Here is a 17,747-nt window from a genome sequence, read left to right as displayed (position 1 = left end):
GTTGGGTATTTTTGTAAATAACGGTTCTCTAGGAGTACAATTGCACTTCATTTGGTATTAGGCCTAAGTTTCTTTTCTTTCATAGTCAGTACCTGGAAAATTAGCACTGTATCACGCAGCTTAATAAACTTGATTAGCTTTTGTTTAGCTTTTTTTTACCATTTCTATGTGGTTGTGTATCGCAATATAATTTGCTCCTTTTCATTTTAATTTAAACTTTTATTATTGACTTAAAGATGCACGTTCAGCTAATGTTTACATTTTAAACTCTTTTAACTTTGTTTAAAGGAATTGATGCAGAAGAATGGGGAAAATTTCTTCACACAAAACACAAGGTATGCTCAGTGTTCACTGTTAATTTTTTCAATGTTAAATAAACTGAAGGCACATTTGATTTGATATGTTATTGTCACGTATTGGGATACAGTGAAAAGTATAATTTCTTGCGCACTATTCAGACAAAGCATACTGTTCATAGAGCACATTGGGGAGAAGGAAAGGAGAGGATGCAGAATATAGTGTTGAAAGCATAGCATGAACAGGGACTTGAACCCTATTCCCTCAGATTAAAAGTCTGATGCTCTACCGACTGAGCTACATGAATGTAAGGCTGACCCAAATCCTGAAACTCAGGTCTATACCAAATAAGAATTAAAAGCAGTGTCAGTGGAATTCTCCAGGCCACTACTATAATTGCAGCAGCACCCAGATTGAATTATCAGTTTAAATTATCTTGATTCTCCTTATTAACCATTTCCCTACTTTTCCCCACTTTTCCTCCTTGCTCTCAGTTTACTGAAGGATTGACATACCTAGTGGCCCTTCATCTATGAGCTTAGATAATAGATTGCAGCAAGCTATTTAGTGAGTTGGGTGGGGAGATGTTACACCTGAGCCTGACCATGTGCTCTGATGATGTTTACACATACATGTTCTCAGCAGGGATCACTGAATCATAATCAGGAACAATAACTGCATCTGATTTATTTCTCCATCCGAGACCAACAACACTGATTCAAAACTAAAATACTGCAGATGCTGGAATCTGAAATAAAAACAGCAAATGCAGGATATACTAAGCAAGTCTGACAACATCTGTAGAGAAACAGATTTAACATTTTGGGTAGGTTATTGCATCAATTCTGATGAGATCTGAAATATTAGCTCTATTCTTCCCTCTTTAGACCAAATGAGTATTTCCAGCATTTTCTAGTTTTCTTTCAACAGCACTGACATCCACAAATGTACATTCTGAGGCGGGAACACTAGGCAGTAATCAAAAGAAGGCGCTCTAACTGTCCAGGGGCCCCAGAGATTATGGGTTACTGATCTGGATGGCTTAATGCTGTTACAAAACATTGATTTGTTGTTTGTCTCACTTTTTCATGCAAAAGATATTGGGTGAGATTTTCAGCCCCTCCACGGTGGATTTTCTGGTGGTGGAGGCAGCCTGTCGTTTCCTGTGGTGGAATCTTCTGATTCTGCCGATGTCTACGAGGGACCGCGCTGAGGGGAGTCGCCATTGGCAGGACTGGAAGATCCCACCGCCGGGAAAGGCTGGAAAACGTTTGCAATTAACTTTTTTTTCCCCTCACTCAGTATAAAGTTTGAACTGAGGAAATCTTGTACAGTACAGGCAATTTTTTATGTCAGTTTATTTGCTGCTTTTCTGTGGATGGAGTAGGGAAGAAGCAAATGTCAGTGACTTAACTATTTCAATAATTATCCATTTTCAGATCTACACCGACTTTGATGAAATTAGGCAAGAAATAGAAAATGAGACGGAACGAGTTTCTGGTGGCAATAAGGTAAAGATATAAACCAGTGGACAGAGGCACAAGCTCCACAGATCTAATAATGTAAAAAAAGAGTAGTTGATTCTATCTGCATCTATGTCACTATATTTGGTTAATAAATGTTTGATGTGTGATTTCATGTGGGCTTCCAGTTTTTGGTCGTATTTGAGTACTTGTAGAGAAAGATTGCCGAAAGAAATTCAGAAAATACTTTGGGGCAGACAATACATTCCATACCTTACTGTGGCGTGAACTTCTTCTTAAGGACTTAGTTTTGTGGATTTTGTGGGTACTGTGAGGAAAAAAGCACTGTCATTCCCATTTAGAGAGTTATTTAGTTTTATATAATCTCTAACTATGCAGCCTATCAAACACAATCATTGACTGTTAGCTTTCATCATGCTCCCTACCAAAGAATGATACAGAAAGTTGGGGACAAGTAGAGAGCAGGAATGGCTTTGAAGCTCGAACTGAAGTGCATAAAGTCAAGACTGCTTTAATGAAAGTATTTTCTCTTTGACAAAGTGGACTTATGAAGATTAGCAGAGGAGAGGTCAGCTGATCTGTTGAATTTCTAGGAAAACCTTTGGGCACTTGGGGGCTATTTATGTACTTTACTGTTCTACATTAATTTTGGACATCATAGTTCATAGAGCAAGGATACTTTAGGTGGGCAATAGCATAATTGCAAATGCACATAGAACCAAACGTTTAGGTTCAGAGATGCATGCTGAGATTAAAATATGGTGTAATGACAAAAATACCCTTCAAAGCATGCTCTTAAAACTTGGGGTGAAGTAATGATTTCCAAAGCCAATATTGAATAAAGTGCATTCCTTTTTCATTTATGCCATTTTTTACTGTTGCAGGGTATTAGTGCTGAACCAATTCACCTCAGGATCTTCTCACCGCACGTGGTTAACCTGACGCTTGTCGACCTTCCTGGATTGACAAAGGTGCAGTATGTCAGGATGTCTCACCCTCACTTAGTCATCCAATGCTGTTTAAATGTGCTCATCAGATATAATTAATATTCATCAGATGCATTGCTCATATAATCACTTTGAATGGAAGACTGAGATATATCCTAATCTTCAACTGTTTCTGTCCTCTTTCATTTCACTTTCCTCTTCTTCATGTTTTCCCAACTTTCTTTCTTTGTGTCCTGCAAGCATCAATACATGCAAGCTTATAGTTCTGTGGATAATAACGAAAATTTGACATCTTGCCCACGTAACCACATGAAGTTAGGTATTAAATCTCGGCAGGCTATTTAACTGAGGCAGTTGCATCACAGCTGAATCCAGCCCTGCTCTTTGTTTGATGCCCACAGATGTGCATGTTTTCAGCAAAAGCCACTGAGCAGTTAGCAGGAGTGAAACCCAGTGTGATGACCTCTTTTTTTCCCTTCCTTACCCTGAACATTAAGGACAATTAAGACTAACTCTGGCATTATTTTTATATCAGTTAACCAAAGATCAGGAATTGAATCCAATTCTGCTCAGCCTTACTCATCGTCACACTGTTGCATTTATTAATTATACCAAATGGAGGCGATGCAATATCACAAAAAGTTGTTACAGCTATCAGAAGAGTGCGTTGCTGAATTGTTCTGTAAAAGGAAGTAGTTTAATAACTACCTTTCAGCACAACAAACCTTGCCTTGTTGACATGCTCATCATCTTGATAATCAGTGTTCTTATATTGTGGTTGCAATTCTGTGTAAGTTGATTACAGAACAATAAGTGTTGGAAATGCAGATCTAAGAAAATGAGTTCAATCCTTTTAGCACCGAGAGGTTTTCTTATATGGTTATGGGTAGCCACTGGCAAATGTATTTGTTTGGCAACAGTTTTCCTGATCATGATGTTTTGCATCAAATATTGACTGTGTCACATTCTTATCCAACCAGGGTAATATTCCAAGCTTAAAATCTAGATTAATTGGGAAATAATAGAGGTTACTGTTATCATTGTTTCCGGAAATGTAGTTACAAATTTCAAACAGAAACTCATTTTTAAAAATTTCTGTTCTCATTCCTATATTTCATGTATTCTCTCTCCTGCTGAGAGGACAAAGAGGTGATTTGTTTCCGAGCCTTATTAATGTTGATGATGACCCAGCAACGTTCAATTGTAGTCTGGGAATCTGAGTGATTCACTATGATTTGATTTTCCTCTCCTTCCTTTTTGGGAGACACTAACCCTTCACTCTGGTTTGCCATGGATATTACAGTAAGAAGTCTCACAACACCAGGTTAAAGTCCAACAGGTTTATTTGGTAGCACAAGCCACAAGCTTTCAGAGCGCTACTCCTTCATCAGGTGAGTGGGAGTTCTGTTCACAAACAGGGCATATAAAGACACAAACTTAGACATACTGGCCTGTGCTACCAAATAAACCTATTGGACTTTAACCTGGTGTTGTGAGACTTCTTACTGTGCTTACCCCAGTCCAACGCCGGCATCTCCACATCATTGCCATGGATATCTCAGGGAACTCGAATCTGAGAGAATCTCGGTTACAAAACCAAGAATTGCATTCTACCAGCCTATTTTATGCTGCATTTGTTTGCTTTGTGCACAGCATTACCACTTTGTCACATTTTACTTCTAGCTCAATGATTTTTAATCCATAGTGACACAGATGTGACAAATAAAAGGTTACTTCAGATTCGTTTCATTTTCCATAACAATGTAGCTATCAATTCAGAATTTAGTATTCAGAATGTTGGTGTAAGTTAGATAGTTCCTGAAAGCCAGTATAATGTTGATTTTATGCATGTTTTGGGTTAATGTTTTGTTAGTTCGGCACTCCTAGATCCGGTTATCAATTATAGGTTTCACCATTTGAATTGACTGTAGTTTTAGTAACTTAAAGCTTCTGTAAAAGGAAAACTACTTTTATAATAAAAACTCTAAATCAAATTTCAAACATAATTTAAACTCTACAAGCCCTCCAACTGGAACTCAATCCATTGACAGATACTGTTTTGTTGAAAAAGAATCAGTGGCTAGCATTTGCAGTGACTTTAATACTCACCATACACTCTCTGTTTAGGTACCAGTGGGTGACCAACCTCGAGACATAGAAGTGCAGATAAAAGACCTGATACTGCGATACATCAGCAACCCAAACTCGATCATCTTATCTGTCACTGCTGCCAATACAGACATGGCAACCTCGGAGTCACTCAAAATTGCCAGAGAAGCTGATCCAGAAGGTAAGATGGTCAAGGAAATTACCCAATAGTTGAAACTCCAGAGCATTAGACTTCCAATTGCAGCATCTTGAGTTTAAATCGCTGTTGATCAGCACTAGGCTTCCTTCGGCAGGATTATAGCCAATAATCTCTGAGTTTGAGTAATACAGATAGAGGCATCAAAACAGGTCATCTACTGAGAAGCGACTTTCACCAGTCTTGGGTGAGATTCAAAATGAAGGAGTTCCTTTTCCTGCATTGTTACACTTCCTAGCATGTCTCTTGAAAAATGTCCTGAAAAGCAAAATGCAGGCTTTACCAATACCATGAATAGATGTAAACATGAAACCATCAGATGGAGCAGTTTGGCAGAAGGAAGAAAGGAATTTTAATTAGTGTGTGTGTTATACTCTGCATTGAAATTGAGTTGCATTCTCTCAAATAATCCACCTGAGTTAATAATGATGTGTCTGATCTACAGGGCGGCGAACGCTTGCTGTTATCACAAAATTGGACCTTATGGATGCTGGCACTGATGCTATGGATGTGCTTATGGGAAGAGTTATTCCAGTCAAATTGGGTATCATTGGAATTGTCAGCAGGTTTGTGGCAGTTCCCAGTTTTTTGATTTCCATGTGACACTCTTGAAGCAATAATAGCTAGATAAATAGCTACTACTGGTCAAACTACTGTATCTTTCATTTGGCAGTAAAATGATATTCTACTTGTAAAGTATTAAAAATCTGTCTAGTATATTGACAAAATAGCAGTGCACAAAATTGATGTCAAATGCCAGAGACTGTCTCACAAACTGTCTACAGATGTGCTTTTTGTTACTGATTGGTCTGGATCTGGGAAAACTTCAATCATGTTGTCATCTTTTCTATAGAAAAAGATCTATCTAGCCATATACTCGATGAACATTATAAACATAAACCATAGAAATAGTAGCAGGATTAGGTCATTCACCCCTTTGAGCCAGCTCCAGCATTTAAAAATGATCATGATTGCTGCTATATGTCGATGCTATACTCCCGCACTCTCCCCATACCCCTTGACACCTTTAGAGTCTGGAAATATTTTCTTCTTAAATATAGTCATTTGGCCTCCCCAACTATGGTAGAGAATTTCCCAGGTTCATCACTGAGTGAAGAAGTTTGTCCTCATCTCAGCCCTAAACGCCTACCCCATCCGTACCTTGATACTATGACCATTTGTTCTAGACCACCCCACCCCCACTTCCAACTGCCTGAGGAAACAACATTCCTGCATCCAGTCTGTCTAGCCCTGTCAGAATTTTGTATGTTTCAATTAGATTCCCTTTAATTCTTCTAAATTCCAGTGAATACAGGCTTGGCTGTTCCAATCTCTCCTCATACGAAAATCCTGCCATTCCAGGAATCAGTCTAGTAAACCTTCACTGCATTCCCTCTTTGGCAAGTATATCCTTTCTTACATAAGCAGACTAAAACTGCACATAATACTCCAGGTGTGGTATCACCAAGGCCCTGTACAAATACAGTAAGACATCCTTGCTTCTATACTCAAATCCTCTTGGAATGAAGGCCAACATACCATTAGCCTTCCTAACTGCTTGTTATACCTGCATGTTTCTTTCAGTGATTGATGTACTAGGACACCCAGGGTCTCATTGTACATTGTCAACATTTTCCAATCTATCATCATTTAAATAATACTCTGGCATTTTGTTTCTCCATCCGAAGTAGATGACTTCACATTTATCCGCATTATACTGCATATACCATGTACTTGCCCACTTGTTCAACTTGTCTAAATTGCCTTGAAGATTCTGAACAGCCTCCTCATCACACCAAGGTTCATCAGCAAACTTGGAAATATTACATTTGGTTCCCTCATCCAAATCATTGATGTATATTGTGAATAGCTGGGGCCCAAGCATTAACCCCCGGGGGACCCCATTAGATACCACCTACCACTTTGAAAAAGCCCCATTTATTCACTGTTTCTGGGCTGCTAAACAATTCTCAATCCATGCTAATATATTACCCCCAATCCTATGTGCTTTAATTTTGCACACTAACCTCTTAAGTGCCACCTTATCAAAAGCTTTCTGCAAATCCAAATACACCATATCCACTACTTCACCCTTATTTGTTATGCTAGTTATGTCCTCAAAAAACTCCAGTAGGTTTGTCAAACAAGATTTCCCTTTCATAAATCCACGTTGACTTTGTTTAATTCTGTTTATATTTTCTCAGTGTCCTTTTCTCACATCCTTTACAGTAAACTCTAGTATTTTCCCTATTACTGATGTTAGCTTAACCAGTCTGTAAATTCCTGTTTTCTCCTTTTTTAAATAGCAGGATTACATTTAGCCAGGACTGTTCCAGAATCTGCAGAATTTTAGAAGACGACAACCAACACACCCACTACTATCAAGGGCACCTCCTTTAGCACCCTGGGATGCAGATCACCAGATCCTGGGGATTTATCAGCTTTCAGTCCTATTAATTTTCCCAGCACAATTTTTTCCTTAATGCTAATTTCCTTCAATTCCTCCTCACTAGACCCTTGGTTCCCTAGCACGAAGACAGAACTAAAGTAGTTGTTTAGTTGCTTTGACAATATAAATTTCAGAATGATGAAGGAATATGTAATTTCTGTTCTTCTGTTTGGCGGTTCCATTACATCATCATTGAGCAGTGTTAACAGAGGTAGGGACAAAGGGAGAAGACAATTGTTTTTAAATTAAGAAATGTGAAGGAGGAGTCCTGCATAGGTAACAGTTTCCTTCACAGAGAGCAAAAGTAAAGCCTGAGATTAGTCACTGCAGATGATATTCAAAAATCTCTAAGCCATCATGCTTTGGAGTATAGATAGATGCAGCTAAGATGGTCACCTGCCTGACTTCTCAATCAAAAAATGTCATTTTGTGTTTGGGTAGCCAGGGGAAACGTTATTTTAGATGAGAATGAGGAGCGATGCTCTATTTATGTGTAACACTTTGATGCCTGGTGTGACATTGAATAATAAGGTTCTCTGTAATTCCTGCAACCCTTAGTGTGCTGAGTTCCTTATGTTCGTCCTGTTTCTACATCTCTGCAGGGAGGTAACAACAAGGGAGAATCATCCTGCGCCACTTTATAGAAACTACCTTAGTTGGACAAAGCCTGGGATTAGGTTACTTATCAGTTTTCTTAGTTGAAAAGTTTTTTCTTCTCTCTTCCGTTGCTTTGCTGAAAATATTTTCTTTCTAACTTCAGTGAAACAATTGCTCAGCATTTCTTCCCCATATCTCTTCGATGTTGTTGAGATCAGGAACTCTAGCGTGTTGGAGCTGGAGAAAGATAATTCATACATGTGAACTGTTATTTTGGGATAAGCGAAATTACTATGTCACTGTTCAAATGTGTTACATTTTAACTGAAAAATATGTTGACATTAATGAAAATACACCATTGTGTTTACTCGTTTCTTCTGGGACATGTTGCTTATCGCAATTCTCAAGTTATAAGTAGAAACTTGCAAAGAATTATTTGTGTTGCTCTAATTATATTTAAAATATGTTTATGTGCATTCTTCAGGAGTCAGCTAGATATCAACAATAAGAAAATTGTGGCAGATGCTTTAAAGGATGAACATGCTTTTCTACAAAAGAAATACCCCTCTCTTGCTAACAGAAATGGAACCAAGCATTTGGCCAAAACTTTGAATAGGTAATATTTGGTTAACTGATTTAGCTATCTAAAGGAACCAAACTGCAAAGTTTGTCTCTGTGAACATCATGCTCCAGGTATTGCTCCTTCCCTTGATCACTTAAGCCCTCAGTGGAGTTTATGAAATCCTGTGGTAATGTCTCTGTCATAATCTGGGGAGAAAGAAGATGCATAAAACTGTTTTTATTCCCCCTTTTTGTTTTCTTGGGGATTCTATCACTGGCCACAGTACAGCTAATTTTCCTAAAAATGTTGTTGGTGGACTTTGTATGCCTCCAGTTTTCTTTGAAAAAGTTGCATGTGCCAACTACTCGTGCAGGAAACCTCCACACTGCACTGCTAAGTGTCCTACCTGTAAAGTCAGGTGCAAGTTCAACGGGAATTGTGCATTGTAACAAGTTAGGCTAGGTGTAATATTTGCATTTTTATACATCTTTGTAATTCTGTTTTCTCTAAATTCTTTGGCCTGAGAGAATTTATTAATATATTTAATTTTATTTTTGTAGATTATTAATGCACCATATTCGAGATTGCTTGCCAGAGCTTAAGACCAGGATAAATGTCCTGGCTGCTCAGTATCAGTCTTTACTGAACAGCTACGGTGAACCAGTGGAAGACAAGAGTGCAACATTGCTGCAGCTCATCACCAAGTTTGCAGCAGAATATTGCCACACAATTGAGGGAACAGCAAAATACATTGAAACTTCAGAACTGTAAGCACAGCTGCTGTTTTTACTCAACTGTACATCTAGTGTTAGTGCTCGTCTGAGTCTCTCAAATATTGCTCATTAATCTTTAGCTTTGATAGACAGTGATTTATATAATATAACATATTATATAAATTATTATAAATAAGATATAACCTCCATGGCACAATTCTTTGAGGATAGCTAAAGTAAGTTTGAGCTAGACAATGTTGCCTGATTACTTTAGTTGGTGGGCCAGAGCTTTGTCATGAGTTTCCTCCTGTTAATATGGATGGTCTACCAGCACATGAAAATCCTTCCCAAAGTGTTTATCTTGGGGCAGCTCTGTCTGGTAAGTGTAAAATCAGGCCATACAGCAACTCCTAAAAGGATGCTGCTGTCTACAGGAGTTTATGGTGATGCTAGAAAAGTGAACACAATGCAATGTTCACAGACGTGAGGTTCAGCTGCGGAAGTTATAGGAAAGGAAGATGATCCAATTTAGCAAATCCCAGTAAAATCACAGTTGCATCCTGTGTCTGTTGAGCCAAATGACACTGGCATCCAAATCTCTGGTGTCCAATTGCAAAAGGAAGAAGTTACCTCATAGCAGGAAATGACTGAGTGTTTTTCTCATTTTTTGTATGTAAGTGTGGCACAAACCTAAGCTGGAACTCGTGCCATCTTGAAAGGTACCATTAAAAGTATTGTATACAGACATTGCCGTTTTGTTTACACTAGCCTGCCCAAATCAAATGGCACATTTCTCTTGCAGGTAGAGATGGCAACTAAAGAACAGTAATCACATGCTGAAGCATCAAGCACTCCTTTGCTGTTAGGAGTTTCTCAGTGGGACCAATTACCTTGGATGCAGTGATTAACATTGGTTAATTTAGTGTCATCCCCCCACCCCATTCTTTCCTTAAAATTGCAGGCCCCTTTGGCAAGCTGACAAGGAAGGTAAAACAGCTTCTGAATAATGATGATTGATGTTGGTGATTTTATATGGTTAGATCTCACATGGACATCATATAAGTGCCAATCTTTTCTGTTCATGTCTTGATGCTGAGGAACATTCATTCTCATGAATGGCATCTTTGGCTCATGTTAGAGAAAAATGAGCCACCCTATAAATGCTTTTCCTCTTGAACAGTTAATGTAGTGTTGAAGGTGTTGCTTCTTACAATGGTGGTATTTGTCTCTTGCTTAGTAGACAGTCTGCTGACTATTAAGCAAGTTTGCAACAGTTTGGTGAGTCAGATATCTCTGAGGTAGTTTGAAAGAGATTCAGTGTTAACGTTTGCTTCTTTAACATATTCTAGATTTTCTGCGCAGGGCTTTTTGCATCAGTGTCTCTGTCTCTGTTGAAGCTCATCTTGTGAATTACAGATGGCAGGAAGTGGCCCTTTATTGGTTGCTTAAGGGCCTCAATTGGGGTGAGGGTGGGCAGGCCACCATAGGCATCACCTGAATCCCACCCCCTTCTCTAGTCATATAATTTCTGTAAGAAGTCTCACAACACCAGGTTAAAGTCCAACAGGTTTATTTGGTAGCACAAGCTTTCGGAGTGTCGCTCCTTCTTCAGGTGAGTGCGAATTATGCTACCAAATAAACCTGTTGGACTTTAACCTGGTGTTGTGAGACTTCTTACTGTGCTTACCTCAGTCCAACGCCAGCATCTCAACATCATGCAATTTCTAACAGATTGGCAGCAGACAGGTAGGGTGTGGGATTTTACAGGTCACTTCCACCCACATATGAGGGCTGCAAACGGCTGTCCATACTTATTGTAGAGTTACTTACTGAGAGTTATAGTTGTTTCTTCAAATGTCAGTGATGGCTTTGGGAAAGAAATGAAATCTCAGCCTTTCCTGAAAGAAATACAGACCTTGAGTGGAACCTCTTTTTAAAGTTGTGTATTTTCAATGTCACTTACTTTGATAATATTTTCAGAAGCACCAGGCTTTTGCTAAAGATTTATCAGTGATCATGGGACTACCTTATTATCACAATTTCTGTTTCTTTCTAGTTGCGGAGGAGCAAGAATATGCTACATATTTCATGAAACCTTCGGACGTACTTTAGAATCTGTAGATGCTTTAGGTGGTCTCAACACTATTGACATTCTCACTGCAATTAGAAATGCCACTGTGAGTAGTCAGTACTCAGTCCTCATTCAGCATCAACAAGGAAAACTTACCTTTCTGCCATTCCCTTACTGTTGTTTTTTTACTGGCCCAGTTTTTGGATGTGCTGTTTGCTTTCTTCATCCTTTTATATTTATATGCTTTATGTTTTTCTGCTTTTATGATGGCACTTTCTCTATTCATTGACAATAATACAGATTGCATTAAATCTCCTAAGTTTTTTTTAATTGTACATATCTTTGTACATGCTGCACCTTTTCTGATTCTGTCAGTCCATCTCCTCCATAGAGATTTGTCATGAGAGAGAGTTTTGATGTGTCATTTTTAATATTCTGTTTGGAACTTGTGCATTTATTAACTAGATTTGTTTGGTTTAGGGTCCACGCCCAGCACTTTTTGTCCCTGAAATCTCTTTTGAGTTGTTAGTGAAACGACAGATCAAACGCCTGGAGGAGCCCAGCTTACGATGTGTTGAACTGGTCCATGAGGAAATGCAAAGAATTATTCAACATTGCAGCACATACAATACACAGGTACACGGGCTACTCAGTTGGTCTCTAGTTCCACAACTGTTATTTAAATGGTGGCTACCGAAAATATTCTTGGGAGGAACTGATTTGAGTGATTCTTTTGGTATCATTTGTTGGTCACCTGAATATCAGTTCAGGAGACTTCATTGAGAAATAGTAGTATTACTAAGAAAATTACTGTTTAAGTTAAGAGTAAGAAGTTTCTTCCAGTCTTAAACATACAAGCTCTCTGAGAGAAGTTGTAATAGGTTTCTGAGCATCATCAGAGCTGACACATTGGGCCTTATTTTACCATTTTGATTCTAAGTGCTGGGTGGACTTGAAACTGGGAGTGTTTCAGATCCGACTTTTAGACCTGTTCTCAGGTGCCCCCATACGCACTCTGCCTGAAAAAAATAGCAGCAATTCTGAATCGCGCTGCAGAAGACTGTGGGCGGGGCTTAATGTGCCCAAAACACTGCAGCTCCGATTGGCGCCTCCAACTGCACATGCGCAGTAAAGAAAAATAGAAAAACGCTCCCCTACCATATTGCTTCTGGGCCAGGTAATGTCTCCCCCTGGCCCCCACAGACATTGCCCCACCCCCACAGCAAACTGACCCCTTATCTTCCCCCCCCCCCCCCCCCCCCCCCCCCCCCCCCACCGCCACCACCACCGATCTGAGTCAGAGAGCCGCTGGAAGGTCGGAGCTTACCTCCTCAGAAGCTGGAGCGCCCGAATTGGACCTTTGCGGACCATGTCTGTTTCGTGCTGAATCTGGACTGGTGAACGTGGTGGTAAAGGGGGAAGTGCCGGTAAGTTTGGACATGCAGCCCATTAAGTCAATTTAAATGCTGCTGTCGGGCGTGGTCCCAGCAGCGGCCATTTTCGGTCCTTGGTAAAGGGAGACCCAGCACGGAGGCAGGCGCGGATCGCGCTACTCACCTCACGCCCGAATCTACCATGTTTTCGCCCCCCGAAAACGGGTGTAACTTGATGGTAAAATCAGGCCCATTGTGTTTCAGACTATAAAACACAGGTCTCTGAGTGCTGCTTGAGTGCACAGAGCGGGAAGTGGGAGTTTTTTTTAATTAATGTCACAAGTAGGCTTACATTAACACTGCAATGAAGTTTCTGTGAAAATCCCCTAGTCGTCACACTCCAGTGCCTGTTTGGGTACACTGAGGGAGAATTTAGCTTGGCCAGTGCACCTAACCAGCACGTCTTTCAGACTGTGGGAGGAAACCCACGCAGACACGGAGAGAACGTGCAGATTCCGCACAGACAGTGACCCAAGCTGGAAATTGAAACCGGGTCCCTGGCGCTTTGAGGTAGTAGCGCTAACCACTGTGCCACCATGCTGCCCTACGTTTGGTGACATGGGGAACTATAAATTAATTTTAAAAAGTAATTTCAATTAACACTGAAGATGGCAGGAGGCGTGATGTGTCATGGTTGCAGCATGTGGGAGCTCCCAGATGTCACCGCAATCCATGGCATCCACATCCAGTAAGTCTGCGGCTTAAGGAACTTTGGCTCAGTGTAAATGAGCTGGAAGCCATGCCTCCGACATTGCAATGCATCAGGAAGGGGGAAAATTATTTGGACATATTCCAGAAGGCAGTCACACCCCTTAGATTAGCGTCACCTGATTTGGTCAGTGGTCAGGAACAGAAGGATTGACTGCAAGTCAGGTAGGTGAGAGGATTTGGCGAGGCTAAGTGAGTGGGCAAAAATTTGGCAGATGGACTGTGGAAAAATGTGAGGTTATCCATTTCGCTAGGAAAAACTAAAATACAGAGTATTTCTTAAATGGTGAGAGGCTGCAAGTATTAAACTGTGGTGTCCTTGTTCACAAGTCACTTGAAAGCTAAAATGCAGCTGCAGCAAGCAGTTAAGAAGGCAAATAGTATGTTGGCTTTTATTATAAAAAGATTTGAGGTCAAGAGTAACAAAGCCAAACTAATTCCTGGGGTGAAGGGATTGTCCTGAGGAAAGATTAAATAGACTGTGCCTTTAGTAGGCCACGCTGGTTTTTTCAATGGGACTTTCAAAATGTATCTCCCACGCTCTGTGCACTGCAGAGTGCACAAGCATGAATCTCATTGAAATCTGTGGCTGGGGCCTATTTCCGCTGGAGAGACCGACAGCATCGTGCTGACCGGCCACTGCGCATGTGCTGATCTGTCAACGGTGAGATCAGGGCATGTACAGTAGCTCTGCATTCCTGGCCTCCTGATCACTGGTCAGCCCTGCGACCCCACATTGCTGCCCCTCCAATTCCCCCCATGCGCCCCCTCCCCGGACATGTCTGGGTCAGCCGCAACGCCATCCTGGGGAGGGGGGGGAATGCTAATCACATTCAAATCTTCATTAACATGATTTATTCAGCTCCACACCGATTTTTGGCATGGAGCTGAAGGCACCAGAAACCTGGCAGCTGGAAGCATGTAGAGGCCATGGCGCCCAGTGGGAAGCCCGCTACATGGCCTCCACTTGGTCTCCCAGCCCGCTGCTTGGCGAATCACCCTCCTGTTATTTGGCCGTTGTTCTATGTGGAATGATGAATTCTCCTCAATTCAAATTGAATTTTGAACTATTATGTATCTTTGTACCTTTTAGGAATTGCTCCGTTTTCCAAAACTCCATGATGCCATAGTAGAGGTTGTGACATCACTGTTGCGCAGGAGATTACCTGTTACTAATGATATGGTAAGTTTCTACCCCACATGTCATAATATCTGCATGCAGATTTAAACTGGAAGAAGATTCAATATAAATGAAACGTGAGTTTTCTCTCCTTCATGACTATGAGCAAACTTTTCATTCTATAAAGATGCTCTCATAGTTAACATTATTTTTTCTTCTTCATTCAATCTGTAATATTAGTGCTTGTATCCTGGTTGAAAATCTTCCAGTTTATAATAAAAACTTGATATCATAGGGAAATTAATTACAGGAGTATGAGCCATCTACTCCACAAAGGATTCAAGGTTTTTCGTAGGAGGTATATTACAAAAATCCCAAGTCTTAAAAAAAGTAGCTGCAAAGATAGTGGAGGCATTGGTTATAATCTTCCAAAACTCCTTGGGTTCTGAGAAGTGGATTGAAAATAACAAATGTAACGACAAATAAGGGTGAGGATAGTTTATAGATGTATTTAAAATTACAAATGATTTTGATTTGTTACCCATTCCTACTTGGGACTGTTTTCCTTCAAGAAAAGAAGTTTGTGGGGAAATCTGATAGATGTATTCAAAATTATGAGGGATCTGGACACAGTGAATAGGGAAAATGTTTCCCTTGGTGGAAGTGTCAAAAACCAGAGGGCACCGATTTAAAATAACAAAACAAGCAACGGTGACATAAGGAAAATCTTATTCATGCAGCAAGTGGTTAGGATCTTGAATGCACTGTCTGTGTGTGCTGAAGGTAGACTCAATAAAGGCATTGAAGAGGGAATGGGATTGTTATCAGAAAATGAAAATTGTATAGGGTTATGGGGAGAAAGCCAGAGTGGCATGAGATAAATTGCTCCAATGGAGAGCTAGTGCAGACATAATGAGCTGAATGTCCTCCCTCTGCTGTAACAATTCTATGATTGTGTAAAGTTTTTATATGCACACATTAATGTATATGTATGTATATATTTATGTTCGTTGCAAACTGTTGGTAGCAAATATATACATATATTATGTTTCCTGCATTACTAAGGATTTCCAGTTTGTAAATATTCATAAAATTCTTGCAAATTTGCTATACTTCTGTTAAAAATAATTGAGTTAAGTAAGAGGTGTTGAAGCTTCTAGGAGGACATGATTGACTTCAGAGAGTAAGATACAAAGAAACCATAGATTTAATCTGTGATTAGTATGAGTGATACCACCTGGTTTATTAATCCGAACCTTATTCATTAATCACTTCTAGGTTCACAATTTGGTAGCCATTGAGCTTGCATACATCAATACAAAACACCCTGATTTTGCAGATGCCTGTGGTGTTTTGAACAGTAACATAGAGGTAAGATTTATGCATCAAATTTATAAAATTCTAATTACTGAATATGAATTGTCACTTTCTAATTCTGACAAAAATGATGTGGTTTTATTCTTTAAATATTTGTAATACTTTATAGAGAAATGGCAAAAATAAATTGTTCTATAGAAATATTTTTAATTAACAGTTTATTAAAACCAAGAGATAGTGGTACTGAATGATGATTCTTTATAATGTGTTACTCTCCAAGCATTTTCATTGATGGTAAGATTTAGAGTTTTAATTACATTCCGTCTAGCATAGAAAAGGTGTTAGCCAGCTAACTACTTTATTGCTTGCAGTGTTTAAGTATACTATACAAATGTCGCTCATTAGAAACCAATACATGCATTTGTTTAAAAATATAATCTGCTTTGATACTGGTGACTCAGAAAATTTGAAAAAATAAGGGATTAATATTTGGGGGTAAGTTAAATGATATGAGCAAAGTTATGTCTTAAATTCTGAAAACTCATAATGGAATATTGTCTTAGACACCTCCAAATTTACACATTTTACAATTAAAAATAAACATCAGGCATGAATTTTTTTCCCCTCATAGATATTTCTAAGTAGGCTTTCCTATTTATGTTAAATGGTATTATTTTTAGATTTCAAGTCACGCTGGTGGGCTACGTTTCTTTTGGTTATTGACCTTGGAGTACTTAATGTTGGCTCTCGGTGCCAAAATGGAAATAATTCATTTCTCAGTACTGACTACTCACCTGACTATCAAATGTTAATACGTATATTGCAAAATTGTTTAGAGATCTCATTAATATTATGCATATATTTTGACTTCTACAGAAAATTACAAAATGGGCTTGTACCAAAGGCATTACAGATGACACTTTGTAATTGAAAACATTTTAAACTGTAAGGCAGGATCCTGTCAAAGAGATTTGAAGTATGAGGATTATTTATGTTGGAGTAAAGTTAAGAATAATTTAGTTCAGGTTTTTAAAATGTTGAGTTATAATAAAGTAAATAGGGAAAGACTTTTCTCTGATCAGGATTTTTGTAATGAGGAGGTGTTATCAACATGAGGAGCAATGTTAGCAAACATTTCTTTATGCCTAGAGCTGTTAGAGCATATAATGCTTTATAATGGAGTGTTTGAGGGAAAAGCCATTACATCTTTGAGTGGAAAAGTGGATAAATTTTTGAAGCAAAAGAAAATGCAGGGCAGTGAGATTAATTTTGGATTCCTCTAGCAAAGAGCTAGCATAGACTTATTGGCAATGAATTGTTGAGCTACTTTCTGTGCTAAACGGTCTATGGTTGTACCCCTCTCTCTCTCCAGAGGGTATTGGCAGTCATGGACTTACACGTTTGCTGGTCCGTGGTTATGTTTGGAAAGGTAGCTAAAGTAAATGTTGGACCCTTAAAGACGAGAAGGGGGATTTAATAATGGGAAACGAGGAAATGGCCGAGGCCTTAAACAAGTTTTTTGTGTCGGCCTTCACGGTAGAAGACACAAATAGCTTACCGAAAATTGATGGTCGTGGGACTGTAGGGGGTGAGGTCCTTAAAACAATTACTATTACTAAAGAGGTAGTGCTTGGTAGGCTAATGGGACTAAAGGTAGACAAGTCCCCAGGCCCGGATGGAATGCATCCCAGGGTACTGAAAGAAATGGCAGAGGTAATAGCGGATGCGTTGGTTGTAATTTATC

General features: G+C 39.4%; 1 protein-coding gene across 2 annotated transcripts in view; it reads left to right on the top strand.

Annotated features, from left to right (window-relative positions):
• Positions 1-17,747, top strand: part of LOC144498656 (dynamin-1-like protein) — a 44,624-nt gene that overhangs the window by 13,297 nt on the left and 13,580 nt on the right. For both annotated transcript variants that reach the window (XM_078220101.1, XM_078220102.1), the window contains exons 3-13: positions 289-335; positions 1,737-1,808; positions 2,666-2,752; positions 4,856-5,018; positions 5,479-5,599; positions 8,564-8,695; positions 9,202-9,408; positions 11,411-11,531; positions 11,906-12,061; positions 14,660-14,749; positions 15,965-16,057. In XM_078220101.1, coding sequence (XP_078076227.1) covers positions 289-335; positions 1,737-1,808; positions 2,666-2,752; positions 4,856-5,018; positions 5,479-5,599; positions 8,564-8,695; positions 9,202-9,408; positions 11,411-11,531; positions 11,906-12,061; positions 14,660-14,749; positions 15,965-16,057 — 1,289 coding nt within the window. The remainder of the gene's footprint in view (positions 1-288; positions 336-1,736; positions 1,809-2,665; positions 2,753-4,855; positions 5,019-5,478; positions 5,600-8,563; positions 8,696-9,201; positions 9,409-11,410; positions 11,532-11,905; positions 12,062-14,659; positions 14,750-15,964; positions 16,058-17,747) is intronic.

This window comes from Mustelus asterias, chromosome 9 (assembly GCF_964213995.1).
Source record: "Mustelus asterias chromosome 9, sMusAst1.hap1.1, whole genome shotgun sequence".
Lineage (NCBI taxonomy): Eukaryota > Metazoa > Chordata > Chondrichthyes > Carcharhiniformes > Triakidae > Mustelus > Mustelus asterias.
The sequence above is the reverse complement of the archived record's forward strand: the minus strand, read 5'-3'. Positions and strand labels throughout refer to the sequence as shown.